This window comes from Falco peregrinus, chromosome 1, assembly GCF_023634155.1.
Source record: "Falco peregrinus isolate bFalPer1 chromosome 1, bFalPer1.pri, whole genome shotgun sequence".
Lineage (NCBI taxonomy): Eukaryota > Metazoa > Chordata > Aves > Falconiformes > Falconidae > Falco > Falco peregrinus.
The window spans coordinates 46,968,387-46,987,880 of record NC_073721.1 but is presented as its reverse complement, the minus strand read 5'-3'; the positions used below and the strand labels follow the sequence as shown (position 1 = coordinate 46,987,880).

The window sequence follows — 19,494 nt, the reverse complement described above, 5'->3', positions numbered from 1 at the left end:
GACCCACTCAGGCAAAAGGCACAGACAGGGCAAAAGGAGTTGGAGGGTGCCTACTTGTCCATCTCCTTGCGGATCTCCTCCTCCGCCATGCTCTTGAGCTGCGAGTAGAACCAGAGGTGCTCCTCCACCGTCAGTCTGTCAAAGAGCACGTTGTGCTGGGGACACATGCCGAGGTTCTTCCGGATCTCATCCATCTCTGTCCGGATATCGTGGCCATAGATGGTAGCCGAGCCCGAGGTCGGAGGGAACAAGCCAGTGAGGATGGACCTGGATGGATGGAGAAAGGCAACCATGTGAGGGACCTCACATTCCTCCATCTGGTCCCAATCCCAACCACCACCTCCAGGAGCACCTGCTGAGCCCCAGGCAGAGCAATGCCAGTACAGGTCCATGTGCCCGCTGCCTGTCCCCCTTTGTGCCACCCCCACAGCCACACTGCTGTCTTCTGGGCACGGCACCAGCTGCCACAGGGCCCTGCAAGGACATCTTGCAGCCCCTTCCCCACTCACTACAGCTGGCCAGGAGGACACAGCCCACGTCCACCCTGAGAGGCACTCACATGGTGGTGGTTTTGCCTGCGCCATTGTGCCCCAGGAAGGACACCACCTGGTTCTCATAGAGGTTGAGGCTCAGCTTGTTCAGCGCCAGCTTCTTGTCTGTCTTGTAGACCTTGGTGAGCTTGTCAATGCAGACAACCAAGGGGAGGTGGGTCGGCTCCTCCTCGATGCCCCTTGTCTCCTCTGCCACAAGAGCGGGATGGTGAGGAGCTGGGAGGTGGAGGGGGGCTCTCCACCGGGTGAACCTCCCCACCTCCATCCCACTGTGGTTGTGCTGGCTCGTGGTCCCTTCCCCCTCTGCTTCTCGCCAGCTTCCCCTGTCCCACCCCACGGGCAGCAGCTCCCGGACAGGCAGCAGTGCCCAGCCCAGTATCCTGCCCCGACAAGGGAACAGAGGACACATGGAGGTCCATGGTCACAAGACCCCGCGGCAGAGCCAGGGCCACCCCAGTGCCACCCACTGCTGCCCGTCTGCCCTCACCCAGCCTTCGGCTCTCCATGGCACAGGCCTGATCCTCCTCCATGATGCTGAGGCGGGTGGTGCGGGACCAGGGCCAGGTCCACTCCCAGGTCTCCACTCGCCCGTTGCCCAGCCAGTAGGACTTCTGGAAGGGGAAGTACCAGGGCCGTGGCAAGCCGAACATGCCTGCAATCACATCCCCTATGGAGTCAGGGTCAATCCCGCACCCGTACCCCACAGGGAAGCCAGCTGAGGGCCAGGGCAGAGCTTGGCACGGGTATGGGCATGGGCTTGGAGGTTTCCCCAGCTCAGGGACATCGCTGCGGGGGTGGGGGTGCTGCAGGTGTCCTGGCGAGGTGGGCTCAGGGCAACGCTGCTGGGCTGCGCAAGGAACCAAAGTCCTTTGGGCTGGGTCTGGCTCAGGCTTTGGTTTTACTAGGAAAGCAAAGGAAGCAGGAGAGCCTCCTGCCCAGGCGGCCAGCGAGGGGGAAGAGTGCTCCAGCCATGGACACTTGGATTTGCTACAGCTGGCCGGCAAACTGAGACATGCAACTGAAGATCTCCAAGTAATCTGCTGGTGTCACCAGTGGGTCAGGGCATGCGGGAACGTGACCCTAACAGGACACACATGGGGGACCCTGAAGGCACATTGTACCAAACCCCACCACGTCAGGGCTGAGCACTGCCAGGAACCAGCAGCATCCCCAGGGAGGAGGCTCCCGTAAGACCAGAGGTGCCCTCATGCCACACATACCCGGGTGCACGGCCTCGATGTACCACGTAAGCACCCCGTACACTACAGCATCCACAATCAGCATCATCATAGACAGCAGGAGGTTGAAGTCATCTCCTTCCACGGGCGACTGGCTGAAGGTGTGCCACTGGATGCCCACACCGGCCACCTCATACAGAGCAAAGTACTTGGAGCCCAGCCCAAAGGCTGTGGTGGACATGAGGGACTGCGGAGAGGTGGAGGGAACAGAATGGGATGTCACCAGGAACCACTGGCCAGCTCCAGAGGAACAGGTTAGGGTGAATTCCTACCCAGTGCTGCCCCACCCAGCCCCATGGAGATGTTCCCTGCCCCGGAAGGCACCAAACCCTCCGGAGATGCCTCCAAAGCCCCATGGGGAGCTGGTTCATACAGGGAGAGGTTTGCTCAGGGCTTGGTGACAGCATGGTGGCCCGTGTACTGGACATGGGGTGCCCGAGGCAAACCTGGGGCCAAGCACCTCCCCAGCAGCCGCAGCCAACTCACCGCGATGCACTTCTCAAAGGCTGTGATCTTGTCATGTGCCACCTCCTCCCGGATGGCCACGTACATGTAAGGCACGTAGCTGAGGAAATAGATGATGCCACCGCAGGCAGAGGCCAGCTTGGCCTTGGAGTAGAGCACCGACACCAGGAAGCTGCAGGGAGGACAGCGTCACCTCTGATACTACCCCAACAGGGCTTTCCCCCCACCATCCTATTTTGATGGCATTGAGGTGATAAACTGGATCCTCAAATTAGCTGGCTGGAGGAGCCTGTGCCCCTCCACCACCCCTTGCCCACACAGCTCCCAGCACCCTCGCCCCACGGCACAAGGACCCCGGTGCTGGCCATGCCCCCTCACCACACAGAGCAGACCAGGCAGCTCACCAGAACATGATGGTGGCTACTGCATAGATGGCAAGAAAGAGCCAGATGATGAGGACATCGCTGTGCATCAGGACCTTGCCATACTTCAGGATGGCGGTGAGTGCTGTGACCGAGATGGATAGCTGGACGAAGCCGGTGATGAACCAAGCCACCCAATGCACTGCGTTGTTCAAGCCCATCATCTTCATCACCTGTGAGGCCAAAACTTCTCAGCAGGGCTGTCCCCTACCCTGCACATCCCTGCTGCCTCACTCGCTGGGGCTGAGGGAGCAATGGGCAGCACACCAAGGGGTCCCCCAGGGGCTACCAGGAGCAGGCAGGCCACAGCACCCTGTGCCAGGGTGCCAGCAGGCTCAGTTGCCTCTGGTGCTTGGGCAAGGCTTGTGCCCAAGACACTCTGAAGGACCAGATCAGCCCAGGGATGTGGGATGTGCACCCACCCCAGCTCACACACCCCAGAAACGTGGAGAAGGTGACCAGGGATGCAACGCAGAACTTCGAGCCCACAGATGCCAGTTCCACCCCAGGGATCTCTCCCATCATCCCCACCTCTTTCAGGCGATGCTCCTTCTCTGTCACAATGTGCTGAATCATCATGGCCACCGAATAGACCCAGGAGATCACCATGCACAGGGGCATCATGTGCTCAATGACGAAGAGGAAGCTGGTGGGGTAGAGGAAGAGAGAGGAGAGCTGGATGGTGGCACCACCACAGGACCTGGAGAGACCCTGGGGCACAGGGCAGCAGAGGGGCTCTCCCACTGGCCAGGGACAACCAGCCCTCCAGTCCAGCAGCATCTTAGTACCCTGAAAGACCTTCTCCAATTAGCCCATAGGTAGCGTCCTGGCAGGCAGCAGCTACAGGCTTGGCCTGGTACCCTGCCTACCCTGGTGTGGATGGCGTCCTACCCACCCTCCTGTCCTGGAGGGCTGGAGGCTCTGGGACTTCCTCCAAACCACTGTGTTCAATAACCACCAACAGATCAACGCGCCATCCATTTACTACACTCCTCTTGTTCTTCCCAAGTCTTTTGTCCTCCAAGACACCCCACAGACATGAGTTCCTCACTTCAGCTGTGAACTGGGCACAAAATCCTACCCGTGCTTGCCTAGCCTGGTGGTCCAAGGAACGGGGCTTAATTGGTTGCTCATCACTATCGCTGTCACCAGTTTCTCTCAGGCCCCCAGACTTGTCCCCTTTTCCCAGCTGAATTGTCCCAGTCTGCAAAGATAAGGTCCTGCCCCTGCCTACCCTGCCCACACAGGTGTTACTCACTCGTCCCGGGTATAACATGGGTACGGGAACATCTGCACATAGTTGCCGGGCTCCACCACGTCATGGCCAACAAATGTGTTGATGAGGGCACGCTCCATCATGTCTGGGGAGGAGGAGGAGAAGACAAGTTGAGTGGGCAGTGCCGGCAGGGGCCAGGGAATTGGACAGCTATGGCAGGGAGCTGGCACTCACCCTGGATCCAGACGAAGCCGTAGAGGAAGTAGAAGCGGCCACCAGTGTTGGGGCCGGGCCGCCAGTATGCCCGCCGGATCTCGTTGGTCTTCTCCGTGAAGCTGGAGTTCTGTCGGATCTTGTACATGACATGGGGGGGCAGCGAGCCGTCCCTGTTGGTCTGGAAGATGACGCCTGCAGGCAGCGGGAGAGGCAGGGAACCCGCTGGTACCACGGGAGATGGCCACACCAGCTGGCCCGCAACAACGGGCAGCGTTCAGCGTGTCCCAGCCAAGGCGCCATGAGGGCTGCCATGGATGAGGAACGTGGGCATGGCCCTGGCATGGGATGCAAGGGCACGTAGACAGCAGGCAGCAGTGGTGGGAGAGCCAGGGCAGTGGCAGAGGGCTGCGCCCGGCAGGGCTCGGCCAGGGGCAGAGGATGGGTACTGCAAGGTTCTTGGTCAACTCATCCACCCAACACATGAACCAAGGGAGCCACACCCCAAAGCCAGCGGCTCCAGCCCAGAGCACAGCTGGAGAAAGACATGGCTTCAGGGACCCCCCCTGCAAAGGGGCTGGTTCGCAGGAACATACTGGCAAAGACTGTGACGTTGTCCTGGTAGGCTTGGTTCAGCGTGTAGTTGACGATGCTCTCCTCATCTGGGAAACCTTTGAAGATGTCCACGCTGACCTAGTGGGAGGGGAAGGCTGGTGAGACCCCACTGCCCCAACAGATCTAGTACACAGACCCTACACACGATGCAGCATGTGCCACCCACACCCACCCTGCGAGGCCCTGAACCCGATGGTGCACCAACACCGTTGACATCCACCCCAAAGCTCCACTGCAGAAGCCACGAACTTCTCCAGGGCTCCCATCCCACAGGCATAAAGAGGTCTGACTGAACCCGACCCTGCAGCTGGGTGGCAGGTGCTGCTCCAGCACTCGTGTTCCCACCAGCGGGCATAACCTCACCTTGGCCATGAAGTGGACCCAACCACAGGCAGCATTGTCAATGGTGTCCAGCTGCTGGAGCAGGACGCTGGCATTGGGCAGGGAGAAGTTGCCGTTGAGGAAGTTGTGGAGAACGTCGCTGTCGGAGACGTTCAGGATCTCTGGGTGTTTGTGGAGGTCAGCAGTGAACTGGGACAGAGAGGGAGACATAGGAGGGAGAAGCTGAGGTGCACCATGCCTCTCAGTCCCCTGTCCTCCCCATGGACACAGACAGGACCCAACATTCCTTCTGGGGACACGGAAGGGACAGCATCCACCCTGCACAGGGAACCAGCCTGGTCCTCACAAGAGGAGGGTGGGCACCCAGGAGCTTCACATGAAGAAGCCATGAAGTGCCTGGGGGCAGGACATCCCTTTCCCACCTCCAGGGCAGTGCAGCCCAGCCAGGCTTGGTCCCCACCACACTGTCCTACCTGCTGGAGCCAGCGGATGCGCCTCTGCAGCCTGCCCTCCTCCAGATAGGCACGGATCTCAGGGGAGATGTTCAGCCACGCCTTGGCATAGTGGGTGACATTGCCCACAAAGGCAAAGGTCTCGTTGGCCTGGGAGTGCGAGGAAGGTCACACAGTGGGAAGAAGCAGGAGGCCCCCTGTTCCCCAGGACAGCTAGGAGCCATGGAGGTGTCTGCCCACCTCCCAGCAGGCATCGCTACCCCAGCAAGGGCCAGGGCAGCTGCCCTCCGACTCCCCGCTCAGCCCATCTGGGCAAGGAGGTCCCTCCCCAGCGGGTCTGGTGGAAGGAAGGATGGGGGTCCAGGCCCCTGCACCCTCACCTTCAGGATGACCTTGTCCACTTCAGTGCCTACAGGCGCGTACAGGATTTTGGGGTTGCTGGTCATCAGGTGCACGAGGAGACCCAGGTTTCGCTGCTCCTTGCTGGTGAAGCCCAGCGAGCTCATGTTGCCCTGCTTCAGTGCCTCGGGCTCGATCGTCCTGCAAAGGGGGCTCCGGCTGCCAACCCTGCTCCAGCCCCAGCTCCCCTCACGGCGGGCAGCCCCCACCCCTGCCTACGAGGGGGCTTCATGCTGACCCCCACGGTGCTCCCCAGCACGGGGAGCTTCCCCCAGCCATGGCACAAGGATGCAGCGTAGCACGCACCTCCTGCGTGCCCTCGGGGGACGACCAGGACGCTTGGTCACTGGCAGAGGCAGGGTGGGCTTTCCCACACCCCCATCCCCATCAGAGAGCACCTGGACCCAGCCCCCTCCAGCCCCCAGGGCTCCTACCGGTTGTTGCCGCAGAGGATGGGCTGCAGCCCAGCCCAGAGCTGCACAAATGCCGAGAACTGCCCCTGGGGGTTGTCGCTGCTGGCTGGGCCATCCCTGGCACCCTCCTCCTCTGCCGTGGCGTTGCCAGACGTGGCGTTGGTGCCTGCCCAGCTGGTGCTGTTGGCAGTGGGTGCTGGGGCTTTGCTGGCACAGGCTCCCTTGGGCAGCAGCTTGGCCAGCGCTGAGAGGATGTCCATGTCACGGAGAACCTTCTCCATCTCTACCAGGTCCTCCAGGAGGGCGCGGAGGCGGTGCTGGGCAGCTGTGCTGTTTACCTCATCCAGCTTCAGCTGCAAGGACAAGCAGGCAAGGGGTTACCACAGACCAAGGCAGACCCCAAGCGGCGGCATGTCCACTTTCTTGGTGAAAAGGCTCAAGCTGTGCCCAGCTGGGGCCCTGGACTCATTGCTGTGCATCCATGGCTATCAGGCAGCAGGGGTGCAGGCAAGCGCTGGCAGGGTCTTGTGGGGGAGCTTGTGATGTCCCCCAGGCAGGAAGGGTGGTCCTCTGTGACCACAAGGGACACGTCAGGCTCGGGTAGGATGAGGAAAGGAACCTCAGAGCCAGCTTTGAAGAGCTGTGCTCTCAGGGACAGCAGCTTGTGGGGACATGCTTGGAGGATGCTGGAGACACCCAGCCCCATCCAACGGGCAGCGTCCAAGCAGGTGCCAGCAGGGGGAAACATCTGGGGTCCCGCCCTGGGACTGGGCAGGGGGTGCCTATGTGGGGTAAAAGGGTGATCAGGAGGGGTCCCCACACAACCCTATGAGTAGGGAAACCCTGCCCAGGACCTGTCCCTGCCCCACAGCCCACCCCACAGCCGGTGGGAGGCACAGCCCGCAGCCCCGCTCTCACCCTGCTGACGATCTTGGGGGTGTCCAGCTGGTCCCGGAGCTCGGTGGCCAGCTGGGCAAAGTGCTCCCGGCGAGCAGCCCGGCTGCCATTGCAGGCCAGTGCCCGGTACGCCTGCAGCAGCGGCTGCTGCCCGGGGGCCACACGCAGGAGGCGACGCAGCCCCCCCAGGCTCTGCTCACATGTCAGCTGCTCCAGCACCGGCCCAGTGAAGAGGACACCCTACAGGGCAGGGAGCCAGGGGGGCACAGCCCCGGTTACAGGGGCACTGTCGCAGTGCCCGCCCTGGCAGAGCAGCTGCCCGCTCACCCCCGTTCACCCCACGCAGTGCTCACCTCCATCTCGGTGACAAAGGCTTGGGGACTGTCAGAGGCGGTGGGTACCGAGGTAGTGCTGGCAAGACCCAGGGCCTGGGAGAGCAAGTGGAGCAGCACCGGCCGGTGTGGGGCTGCCGTGGGGTCCCGCAGTGCCCTGTGGACCAACCCTTCCTGCAGGCTCCTCCAGCCGCTGGGAAGGCTCTTCTGCAAGGGGACCATTGGGGTGGCTGGTGGTGGTGAGGCTCCCTGGGGTCCCCCCTCTGTGTGTGTCCCCCCAGGCACACCTGAATGTCCCCACAGCACCCATGTCCACAGTCTCAAGGGGAGGGGAAGAAAACCAGATGTGCAGATGGGGGGGAGCATGGGTGCCCCGCACCCCAGCCACAGGAGGGAATAGTCCCCCCTGCTCTCCCCAGAGCCACTGCCCAGGCAGTGCCATCACCCGCTGCAGTGGGAAACCGAGGCACAGGCACTGCTGTGCCTCAAAGCACTGGGGGAACCGGTGGCAGCACCGGGATGGGACCCAGCCATCCCTGCTCTGGCCACCTGACAGCATCCCATCACATCCCCTCTGCCAGGACAGACACCCCCAGATCGCCCTGTGGTGGGACACTGAGAGGATGTGGAGGATGAGCTCTGCCCCACCAAGTCCCTCACACGTGGTCACACTCCTCACCTCCAGCTGCGTCATCTTCTCACGGGGGCCAAACCCATCCCAGAGGTCTCGCTCATGGGTCTCATCAGGTACCAAAGGAAAGGAACCGAAAAACAGGCGGTACACCTGCACCAGGGACAGGAGCAGGGCTGTTGAGCGTGCTGGGAGCAGAGGCACCCGTTTGCCTAGCAATGCCCCAGCATGGGTGGCAGGGCAGGATGAGTCCTGGCTGGGGGCCCACTGATTCGCCGTCGTGGGTCTGGTGGTCAGGGCTCAGCCTGGCTCAGGACATACCCATTCACCAGTGCAAAGCCCAGCCCTGCGGCACTGTGTGGTCACCCACCTCCCAGAGGACATCACCCACCTCCCAGAGGACATCACCCACCTCCCAGAGGACATCACCCACCTCCCCCAGGTCAACGCTGGAGCCCAGGAGCAGCTCGGCTGTGCTGTTGGGAAGGGACAGGTTCTGTGTCAGGAAGCGGTGCAGCTCGCCCCGGTCCTTGGCCGCCCACGCCAATGTGAAGCCGGATCCTGGTAAGGAGCAAGGCGGGGGGGGGGTCAGAGCAGCCCACCAGCACTGGGGACATGGCACAGCCCCACCCGGGGACATATCACAGCTGGCCCTGCCTGGCACGCAGCGACGTGGGACAGTGGCAGGGCGCTGCCACGTGCCATCCCATCGCTGGGTGCCTGGCAGGTGGGCATCTCCACCCCTGGCAGTGGGGGGACAGGCAGGACACAACCTACCTGCTCGGCTGCTGAAGTGAGTCTCCATGGAGCTGGGCTCGCTGCTGCTGAGTGCCTCCAGGCGCCGGCGCAGCGACTCCAGCTCCTCCTCCAGCCCGGGGTGCTGCGGGTCAAAGAGGCTGCTCTGCTCCACAGCTTCGCTGAGGTGCTCCAGGAGCTGCGTCACCCTGCGAGAGCCCAGCACCACCACGGTGACAGGGACAGAGGGATGGGGACACTTTCCACAGAGCTCTGGCAGGGGACGAGCCCCCTGGACACACAGGGCACAGCTGCCCCAGGAGCTGCCCTGGCAAGGGCATCAAATCCACGGTACTGGGGCGCAGAGGAAAGCCCCAGAGCCTCGAGGTGTCCCCAGGGGCCACCTCTGTCCTCCTCCCAGCACCAGGGAGCCCACAGGGGAACGGGTCAAGATATCTCCTGCAGCCCGGGGACACAGCACTCTGCACCCGAGCACTTTGGGGCACACAGGCTTACGCCTCGTCCCCAGCGGGGCAGTGCCGGCACGGAGCGTGCGGGATGGGAGGGAGAAGCGTGCGGGATGGGAGGGAGAAGCGTGCGGGATGGGAGGGAGAAGCGTGCGGGATGGGAGGGAGAAGCGTGCGGGATGGGAGGGAGAAGCGTGCGGGATGGGAGGGAGAAGCGTGCGGGATGGGAGGGAGAAGCGTGCGGGATGGGAGGGAGAAGCGTGCGGGATGGGAGGGAGAAGCGTGCGGGATGGGAGGGAGAAGCGTGCGGGATGGGAGGGAGAAGCGTGCGGGATGGGAGGGAGAAGCGTGCGGGATGGGAGGGAGAAGCGTGCGGGATGGGAGGGAGAAGCGTGCGGGATGGGAGGGAGAAGCGTGCGGGATGGGAGGGAGAAGCGTGCGGGATGGGAGGGAGAAGCGTGCGGGATGGGAGGACTCAAGGAAGGACTCAAGGAAGGACTCACGTGGAGTTGGAGTACTGCAGGAAGCCAAACTCGTCGCGCTGGCCGTCAGGGCACAGGGACTGCATGACGGGCAGGATCCCGGCCGAGGTGAGCGGGGCCGCCGTGTAGAAAGCTGCAGCCAGCAAGAGAGCGCAGAAGAGGCCAGGAAAGGTGCGGGCAGGGAGGGGGGGGGGGTGGGGGGGGGGGACCACCAGAGAGACAGACACTCAGTTCAGAGAAGCGCGCGCTGCGCCCTGCAAGCCCCGCAGGAGGTTGGCAGCCCAGGACAGAAGTCTGCAGCTTTCCCACCAAAGTCATCCCTGGCTGATGGCTCCCTGGGCATCTTGGCAGCTCCTGCCACCCTGGCTCCTGCCCTCTTGGCCTTGCCCGCTCCCCCCGGGTGGCAGGTCCCTCCCGCCCCAGGAAGATGCCCGACTTCTGCTACTTGGTCCCAGACCGGCTGCCAACCTCCCCTGGCCTCTCTTGTTAGTAACCTCAGAGGCACCGCCGAAACTCCAGAGGAAGAGGAGGAGGAGGAAGAATACCACAGGGAAAACAGAGCTGTCACCCGCAGCTCCCCAAGCCCCCCACCTGCCCCCTGCCCAGCTGCCCCGACGTGCGGCTGCTGGAGGTGGGTGGAAATGGAGACACGTTGGGGTGGGAAGATGGAAGAAATAAGTAGCAGCAAGGGGACGGCAAACCTTCCCCCACCTCTGCCCACGCTGAGCCATCGCCCCTGCCAGGGTCTTTCCACGTCCTTCCCCGGGGCAGGGAAGGGGACCAGAGGTTGTCACTGGGCAGTGCTGGCAGGGACCCTGCTCTCGCCACCCCAGCCGCTGGCCCCATGGTTAGAAGTGGGTCAGTGCTGTTAGCACGGCTGTGACGGGCAGGGGCTGGTGAAGATGGGCTTCTGGCAGGAACAAGGGACAGCCCAGGGCAGGGATGGGCGTGGTGTGGGACAGGCCAGAGCCTGATGGGGTGGCAGGACAGACAGCAGCGGCCATGCCATGCTTTGGTGACAAAGCCAGCGCATGGGTGGCATCTCGCTGGCCTCCAGGGTCCTAGTAGTGCCATGACCTGGCTTGTCCCAGCTACAAGGCACCAGGACAGGGACCCGGTGGCAGTGCAGGTGTGGGAGCTATCTTCATCCCCTTGGGGACCAGCCCAGGAGAAGCACAGGCAAGACTAGGTGATGACAGGTCACCACATGGGTGCCAATACCCGGTAGGGTCCACCCCAGGAGAGCCCTCTGCAGCCCAGGAGGCCAGGGGCATCACTTCCAGTGGCCCCAGCACTGCCAACCCAATAGGGACAGCACCAACTCAGTGGGGACACCATCATGGGCCAGTCCTAGCTGGGCAGCCCCCGGGGAGGAGCAGGTAGGGGACACACTGCGCTGCCCAAGCTCATCTTCACCAGCCATGGAGGAAGACAACGGGGTTACAGAGGATTAGGCCAGAGTGAGTTGATCCAAACTGGGCTCTTTCTCCCCAAAATACATGGCTGGCACAGGCAGGGGAAGGGGGGGAGGCACCCACCAACCCCACCAACTTACAGACTGGCGCATGCAGTAGAGGCATGGAGGGCAGGCGGGCAGGGGAGGTGGTGGGAAAGAAAAAGAAAACGTGAGCCAAAAAAGAAAGAAAGAAAGAAAGAAAACAAACAAACAAAAAAAAAAAAACCCACACAACACAGAGCACACGTCAGGAAGCAGGGCAGCGCCTGCCACCGCCTGCAGCCGGACCCACGCTCGCAGCTGGGCTCTCCCTCGCTGGCATGTGCTGAAACACAGGCTTGGAGATCCTTATGTTGGGTCACCACTGCCGCCGGCCCCCAGCATCTCCCCCTGGCCCCACCGTGCCACCCACACAAGGGCACCCACCAGGGTAGGCATCCCCCGGGACATCCAGATGCTGGTCCTGGGGAGCCGGCAGTCCCACTCCGCCACCTCCTCCCAGCAGCACAGCCCACAGGCACCAGAACCCACAGCTCTGGCTGCACATCTCCAGGAGTCCCCAGCTCCAGTCCCATCAATTTGTCACCTTGCCAAGGGCCCCAGAGCCCCACCACCCCCCAGCCAGGCACGGGGCTCCACCCTGTGCACTTTCCATCCCAACATGGTGAGGAGCTGGGGAGCCCTTCCCAGTGCCACCCCCGGCTGCTTTTTGAGCACTCAGGGGGATGGTGGCTGTCCCAGAACCATCCAGCTCCCCCTTCCCCCAACAAAACGTCCCTGCTGATGGCAGCCACAGGCTGGTTGGTGCTGCCACCCCCAGGGGAGCCGCCCCCAGCTGGGACTGACCCTGGCTTTCCAGCCCCCCTGTGTCTGCCCTGCCAGCCCCCGGCTGCAGCCCCTGCCCAGCGCCACGTCCCCCAAAAGGCCCCTCTGGGTCCCTGCCAGCTGTGGTGGCCCGCACCCCCAGGCTGTCCGTGGGGGGCTGGAGCAGCTCCCTAGAGCCTCAGGATGACCCCAAGTGGGGGTACCCCGGGCACCACCCTGCTGGCACTCACCTTCTTTCACAGGGATAGTTGGCTTCTTCTGCCTCAGCCCCAGGAGGATGAAGAAGAGCACCAGGGGAATGAAGATCTCAAAGGCCAGCACCCACTGGGGATGACACAAAGCAGAGGATCATGACATCCGGTGACAGGACCAGCTATCAAGGACGAACGTGAGCAGGATGGGGGTCCCCAGGGCTCGGGTGCAGTGCAGCACCATGCCCACGTCTTGCTGGTGGCACCATCACAGCTCAGCCAGAGGCAAGCAGGTCCCTGGGCACCCAAGGATCTTCTTGTCCCTGCCTGATCCATCCTGCTCGGTGGGCACCTCAGGACAGGAGAGGGTACCACAGAGGGGATGGATCCCTATGCCAGTGATGCAAACAGGGTGCTGGGGCTTGAGCCCAGCCTCGACAGGCCACCGCGCCTGGGGCTGCCCAGAGGAGATGACCCCAAATCCTTATGGATGCAAAGAGCTGCAGGCCCCCATCCCAGCAGTGCCCTCACAGCCACTAGCTGCCTGGCATGACGTCCCCCTGCCACCTGTGCCACCACTGCATCCCACCTGTGGGGCCAGGCAAGAGGCAGACCCCAACACCATCAGGGTGAGGTTTGAGTCAGCCAGGCCCTGGCACCAGCTCCAGGTGCAGGCAGTGAGCAGTGGAGGTGGGGCCTGGCACTCCCTCTGTGCCCTTCTAGAAGGCTACAGCTGCACAGGATTTCCACCAGCAGCATATGGTAAATCACAGCAAATCCCCAGGAATCCCTGACCCAAATCGAACAGGCAGCCCAGGCTGGGTTCCATGCCCAGAGGCCCTGGGGATGGTCATCAGCACCTTCAGCCACCAGCAGGAGCAGGCACCCAGCATGCTGCCAGCACAGCCAGTGCTAGTTTGCACTGGGAGTACCCCGGCCATGTCACAGCCCCATTGCCCTCACTGCCAAGTGGAGGGAAACTACTGTAGGTGGGGAAACTGAGGCACAGGGTGAGGTGAGCCAGCCTCAGCTCCCTTCAGACCCCAGGCTGTCACTGAGACTGTGGAACCCACTGCCACCACAGGCAGGACAGGCCCCAGCTCTGCTGCTGGGAAAGTGCTCACTATAGAGCCAGCAGCTCCCACCGAGCTCCCGCACCAATCCAGTCACCCACAGTGACCAGGTGCCAGAGGGCCATGCCAGCAGGGTGGCAAGAGAGAGCCTTAACAGGGCAGGTGGAAGGATGCAGCTGGCAGCCAGTGACAGGATCAGGCCCTCCTGTCCCCAACCGTATCACCTCCGTGCTGGCCTCACACGGGAAAGTCACAGCAGTCCAGCAAAAGGCAGCGAGCAGAGGGATCCCGCACCCAGACCCACGCCGGCACGTGTCTGCAGCACTCCTGCGGGCACCATGGGTGACAGGGCTGTGGGACAGGCATGGCTGCACCCACGGGTGTCCCCCGTGCTGCCCTCCCCACTCCCAGAGGTGCTGATTCTGGGGGAGGCAGAGACCAGAGGGAAAGGCTGGAGGCAACGGGGCCAGCAGATGCCCCAAGGAGCAGTGCCAGGGGTTCCCCATCCTTCCAGCACCACCAGTCCCAGGCACAGTCACTGGTGGCACTGTCCCTGTGCGAGGGAGGTGACAAAGGACACCCTGACTGCTCTGCCTACCCTGCCACTCCCTGCCTGCACCCTCCCCCCCCCCCCCCCCCCCCCGCCTGTTTACCAGGCGGACAATCGTGCCTCTGTGCCCAGGCGCCTGTGGGACCATCCATCCACCACCACTCCGCGCCGTACCAGCCTCCCTTGGGGGCTGCCGGGTCCTTGGTGGCAACACGAGGGACCTGCTTGTCGTAATTTTTTTTTTTATTATTATTTTTTTTTAAGCAAAAGGTCATTGACCTTTTACTCAACTCCGTCCTCTGTCCCTGACCTCCCTTGCACCACCACATACCCCAGTGCCAGGGCAGGCTGTCACCTGCCACCAGTACCCAGGGTGACACAGTGATGGACAGACGTGGCAGCAGAGCGGGGCTCACCAGCCTGCCCCTCTGGTCCCCAGGACTGCCCCTGAGGGGGCTTCCCAGGTGCGGGGGAGGCCAGGGCTGCCCCACAGCCGTAGTGGGACAGAGGCACCAGCATGCAGCAGGGGGAAGGGATGCTGTCCCAAGGGAACCTCAGCCCCCTGGGGTCGCGCCAGCTGAGCACCTGCCAGGGCTCCCCGAGGTCACCTGCCTGTGCATGACCCATGTGGACAGCCAAGGCCAGACCCAGGGGCTGCTGACCCCCTGCCAAAGCCTGGCTGCCACCCCCTCTGCCTCTGGTCACACTTCTGCTCAGTGCAAGTTGTGCCCGTCACCTCTTGTCCCCCTGCCACCAGCCCCCAGAGAGGGCATGTCCCCCACCCCTCATCCCCTGCCCAGCGGCCCCAGCATGGCAGCCCAGGGACATGCCTTGGGGAAGCTGGAGGAAGAGGAGGAAATTCCCACTGGGATTTGCCAGCACCTCTCCTTGAGCTGGGACCCCAAGGAAAGCCAGAGTTCTCCCCCATGCCAGCCCCACGGTGCTGTGTCAGCTGAGCACCAGTTTGCTAAGCCGATGGGGACACGCCGTTGACAGCGCTCCTGCACCAGCACATGGCACTGGGACATGGCCACCCTCCCACCAGCACAAGGTGCCCAGCCTGAGCACGGGTGGGACTGTGCTGGCAGCTGCAGTGCGGAGGAAGGTGCCAGCCCCCCCGCAGCCCCCCACTGGCCAGGAGCTCTGCAGGCCTGGCAGCTCATGGCCACCCACCCTCTGGACCACCAAGGCCACCAATCGCTCTGCAACAGGTGCCCCCGCTGCCACCCTTCGAGCCAGGATTCACAGGGACACTGCCAGACGCTGCCTCGCCTGGTGCTGCACCGGCCCTCCCCCACACCGGCTGCAGGCAGCGAGGGGGCAAAGAGCACCCTGAGCTGGAGCAGCACCCAATCGATTCCTGCTGCAGGAGCCAGCACCATCTCCACAGAGTGCCCTGTCCACCAGGGATGCTGCAGCAGAACCCCACCAGCACCCCAAATTTCAGCCTTTCTTATTTTGGATGCATCAAGATGCCCCCCCAGCTCCGCTCCCACCAGCCAGGGAGAAAGGGGTAGATAACTCCTTGGTGTGGTGGGAGCTTCCCAGCTCTTGGCCAAGAAGCTGAAGGCACAGATCCTGCACAGGGCAAAGCAGCCACACCGCTGCCCAGCTCTCCCCTGCCCCAAGCGCACCCTCCCACCCACCCCAGGGCCCCCACCATGGGAACCCCACCAACACACTGCGACGCTGAAGCACCACTGGGAGCCTCAACTCCTGCTCCCTGGTCCTCCAGAAGAGCCCTGAACCACCAACATTTCCCAGGGTCAAACAAAACCCGGCAGCACACTTCATCACCAGCACTTCAGGACCAGCAGCTCCTGCTGCAGCCACCATCCTGTCCCACACGTGTGGCACAGAGAGCCCCAGAGAAGGCGGCTGAACACCCTGAACTGTGCCCGCAATAACTTCTGAGAGATCACCTATTAATTCTACATCTGACATCGGTATAAACCGGCTAACAAGAGTCATCAAGGAGCCCATCCCTTAAGATACACACAGCTGAGCTCAACCCACATCCCGGCAGAGCCAAGGTGACACAGGCAATGGCACAGCCTGCACCACCCGGGGTTGCCATCTGCACCCCAAGGGACTCCCCATTCCCTCCACCGAGGGCTGCTGATGCTGCTCTGCTCAAACCTCCATCATCCCAGGGTTCCTGCCTGAATTTCTGCCCCGGGAAGAATAAAATCACAGCCAAATCCCAGAGCAGCCCCACGAACAGCTCAGCCACACCGGGCAAAGTCCAACACTCTCATGGGCTGGGTGCAAGACCTTAGAGAGGCATCACAGGACAGTGCCCAGCATCACCCGCACCAGGCTGCAGGTGAGCTTGTCTGGTGACCAAGACGGTTACAGGAGCGGGTGACACATGGCACCGTGGGTCAGGAGCACACCTCTCTCAAAGGCCACCAGGTCGCACAGCCTCCCTGTACCCACCACCACTGCATCCTCAAGCAGACCAGCCAAGTCCTCACCAAGCGCCTGCGGACAAAGTCTGTCCCAAAACCACTGCTGCACCTCGCTGCAATGCTGCTCCCCAAACAGCCCCTGGTGCCAGGGGCAGCGGGGACCCCCCCCAGGGCCACCAGCTTTCAGAGGCAGCGCAGGGGACTGGCCCCATCTCTTATATCCCAGCCCAGCATCCTCAGCCAAAGGTGAGCTGCCTGCTCCCCACCCCACAGCACTGGGGCCACATTCTGCACGCTGCTGGGAGGGAAGCGCACTGTGGCAATGCACCCATGCCCAGGCAGCACAGCGCTGTGCCAGCGGGCAGCTGCTGGCAGGGCAAGGACAGGGCACACACCAGGCTCACTGCGTAGGACCTGGGAGAAGCCCAGCAACCCCCAACTCTGACCCCTCTGGGGTGAACCCCCAGCAGGGGAGGGGTCTCATGCCTACCCCACTCCCTCTATTCCAGTCCCCCCAGCCTCTGCCTGCTGCGGCAGGACCAGCCCACTGCAAAACGGATCTGGTTTTGCTTGGTGAAACATCCAGCTCTGGATGAGACCAGAGCAGACCTGTGCCACGGGAACCCCGATGAAGAGCAAGATACGGGCTGATGAGGCTGGGATCTGGCACGGGGCCTGACTCTGCCCCGGCCAGCAACAGCAGCTCTGCTCTCAGGCTGCTGGGAGAGGGCGGTGCACCCTCAGGAGCGGGCAGGATGATGCCCCCTGCGCAGATGCAGAGTGCGAGGTGACTTGTATGCAGCAGGAGCACAAGGAAGCTGATGACACACATGGGCACACACATCACCCCCGGGCACAACTGCCTCGGGGGCTGTGCCAAATGCATCCACGAGCACCTGTGGCACCCGGGGCAGCTCTCACCTGGGCATGGGGCTGGTCCTCTGCAGGCCCCATCCACATGCAGCATCACTGGGTAGGTGAGGAGGCACTGGTCCTTCCCCTGCCACCCTGCCTGCAGCAAGCAGGGCACTCCAGTGACAGTCCCTGCACATGGGGGGGACCAGGCATGGGCTCCTCATCCTCCTCCTATGGCTGCAGCTTCCGATGCTGCACCCCCATGCTGCCTGTGGGGCTGGGGATGCTCAGGCAGAGACAGGTCCTCAAAAACCATGCACACCCCCAGCCTGGAAGCCCACCGGCCATGAGGGCCAGGTTGGGGCCAGCTGCAGATGCTAGGGCACAGCTCATCCTCACGGGCAGGGGTCCCTGGCACACCAGCGCCAGGCAGTCTTTTGCCATGGATGTGCAGCTCTGCTCAGGGTAGGGAGCAGAGATGACTCAGCCGAAGAGCATCATTCCCCTGGCCCGTTTTGGGGGCACAGGGGCTACCCATGTAGCGGGCACCTGCCTGCAAGGCAGGCCTTTGCCCACCCAGCCCACACCCTCCCCTGCCCACCCCCAGCCCAGGCTGGTGCTCCGGCCAGCCGGACGAGGGGGGGGGGGGCGGGGGGGGGGGGGGGCGCGATGCTGGCGAGGGAAAGCAAGCAGGATCAGGCCTGCAGGATATTTGGGAGGGGGAAGAGGAGCCAGGATTGCCAGCTCGGGAGCAGCAGTTCGCTACCCTCCCCCACCCTCTAAAAATAACTGGCTCCCTCGGCACCCAGCGCACCCATCCCCCTGCCTGCGCCGCTGCCCGGGGTCCCGCCGGGCCGCGGGTCCCTCCCGGGGGTCCCGCCTGCCCCCCCCCCGCAGGGCAGCCCTGCACAGGAGCTGCCAGGCAGGCCAGGCCGGGGCTGGGTGACGCTGAGTGACACGGGACCGGCGACCCCGGCAGGGAAGACACCGTCCTGCCCCCCCTGCCACCCGCGGGAGGGGGAGCAGCTCCCCGGGAGCCCCCAGCTCCGAACGTGGGAGCGGCCCCTCTCCAGCCCACGGGGGAGAGGCAGCTCTGACCCACATATGATTTGGAAACCTATTTATAGCCTGCAGATACCGAGGGCTGGGGGAGAGCTCGCCCCCCCGCTGGGGCAGCTCTGGGGACCAGGGACAGGGCTGGCAGGTGCCCGGGGTACTGGGGACACGAGAGGGGGCCGTGCCGGGGAGGGAGATGCTGCACAGTGCGGAGGGGCCGGGTGGGAGGTGGCATCCAGCCCCCGGCTCCGGCCTCCTGCAGCGGCCCCACGGGCACGGGGTGCGAGCGGGGCAGGGGAGACCCAACTGTTGCTGCCCCACGACCGCGGGGAGGGGGTGGGGGTGTGGGGGAGCACGCCAGGGCTGAGGGGGCCCGACGTGCCGGTGGCCGGGCGCTCCTCGCCGCCCCGGGGCTCACGCACGGACGGTACCCGCGCCCCCTGCAGCCCCCCGCGAGCAGATACCGCACCGGCAACGGGGGCGCGCAGCGAAGAACCCCGACCCCCGGCTGGGGGGACGACACACAACTGGCTGCGCGCCCCTCCTGCACCCCGGGCCCCCCCCCCCCGCCCCGCCGAGCCTCCCCTGCTCGGCGGCCTCGCTGCCCGAGGCTGCGGAGGGGAAGGGGGGTGGGGGGAAGCCCGCCGGGACCCCCGCCGGGACCGCCGCCCCCGCGCTCACCGGGCTGCGCCGCTTCAGCGTCACATTCTTCCAGAGCAGGAGATGGAGCTGGTGCAGGAACCCCATGGCCGGGCCGGGCCGGGCCCCGCCGCAGGGGCCGCCCCCGCTCGGCACCGCAGATCACCCGCCGCCCACCGCCATAGCCCACCGGGCCGCCGCCACCGCCTTTGTCCGCAGCAGGCTGGGAGGGAGCGCCCCGGCCTCCGGCTGCAGCCCCGGCCCCGCCGCGCCTGGCCCGGCTCGGCTCGGCTCGGCCCGGCCTTGCGCAGCACCACCCCCCGCCCGGGGCCGCCCGCCTGCCACCGCCCCTTAAAGGCACCGCCGGGGCACGGCTGCACCTCCCGGTTCGGCTCGGCACGGCACGGCACGGCACGGCACGGCACGGCACGGCACGGCACGGCACGGCACAGCACGGCTTGGCCTGCCTCGGCTCGGCACAACACGACACAGCACGGCCTGGCCTGGCTTGGCTTGGCTCGGCTTGGCACGGCACGGCTTGGCTCGGCACAGCTCGGCTCGGCGCTGC

At 64.0% G+C, this 19,494-nt stretch overlaps 1 protein-coding gene across 4 annotated transcripts in view; it reads right to left on the bottom strand.

The window, feature by feature from the left end:
- The window catches only part of ABCA2 (ATP binding cassette subfamily A member 2), a 34,225-nt gene extending 14,995 nt beyond the window's left edge, over positions 1-19,230 (bottom strand). For 2 of the 4 annotated variants that reach the window (XM_055815514.1, XM_055815515.1), the window contains exons 1-22: positions 18,969-19,230; positions 12,382-12,475; positions 9,892-10,003; positions 8,964-9,130; positions 8,620-8,747; positions 8,235-8,339; positions 7,577-7,762; positions 7,245-7,463; positions 6,348-6,679; positions 5,895-6,054; positions 5,536-5,664; positions 5,084-5,251; positions 4,702-4,798; positions 4,127-4,300; positions 3,935-4,037; positions 3,208-3,322; positions 2,659-2,849; positions 2,276-2,426; positions 1,772-1,976; positions 1,039-1,203; positions 560-740; positions 55-267 (exon numbers count right to left, since the gene is read on the bottom strand). In XM_055815514.1, coding sequence (XP_055671489.1) covers positions 55-267; positions 560-740; positions 1,039-1,203; positions 1,772-1,976; positions 2,276-2,426; positions 2,659-2,849; positions 3,208-3,322; positions 3,935-4,037; positions 4,127-4,300; positions 4,702-4,798; positions 5,084-5,251; positions 5,536-5,664; positions 5,895-6,054; positions 6,348-6,679; positions 7,245-7,463; positions 7,577-7,762; positions 8,235-8,339; positions 8,620-8,747; positions 8,964-9,130; positions 9,892-10,003; positions 12,382-12,475; positions 18,969-19,034 — 3,461 coding nt within the window. In that variant the 5' untranslated portion in view covers positions 19,035-19,230. Of the gene's footprint in view, positions 1-54; positions 268-559; positions 741-1,038; positions 1,204-1,771; positions 1,977-2,275; positions 2,427-2,658; positions 2,850-3,207; positions 3,323-3,934; positions 4,038-4,126; positions 4,301-4,701; positions 4,799-5,083; positions 5,252-5,535; positions 5,665-5,894; positions 6,055-6,347; positions 6,680-7,244; positions 7,464-7,576; positions 7,763-8,234; positions 8,340-8,619; positions 8,748-8,963; positions 9,131-9,891; positions 11,429-12,381; positions 12,476-18,968 lie in introns of those variants that run through there. The other 2 variants (XM_055815526.1, XM_055815520.1) reach the window with 2 other exon arrangements.
- Between the last annotated feature and the right edge of the window lie 264 nt (positions 19,231-19,494).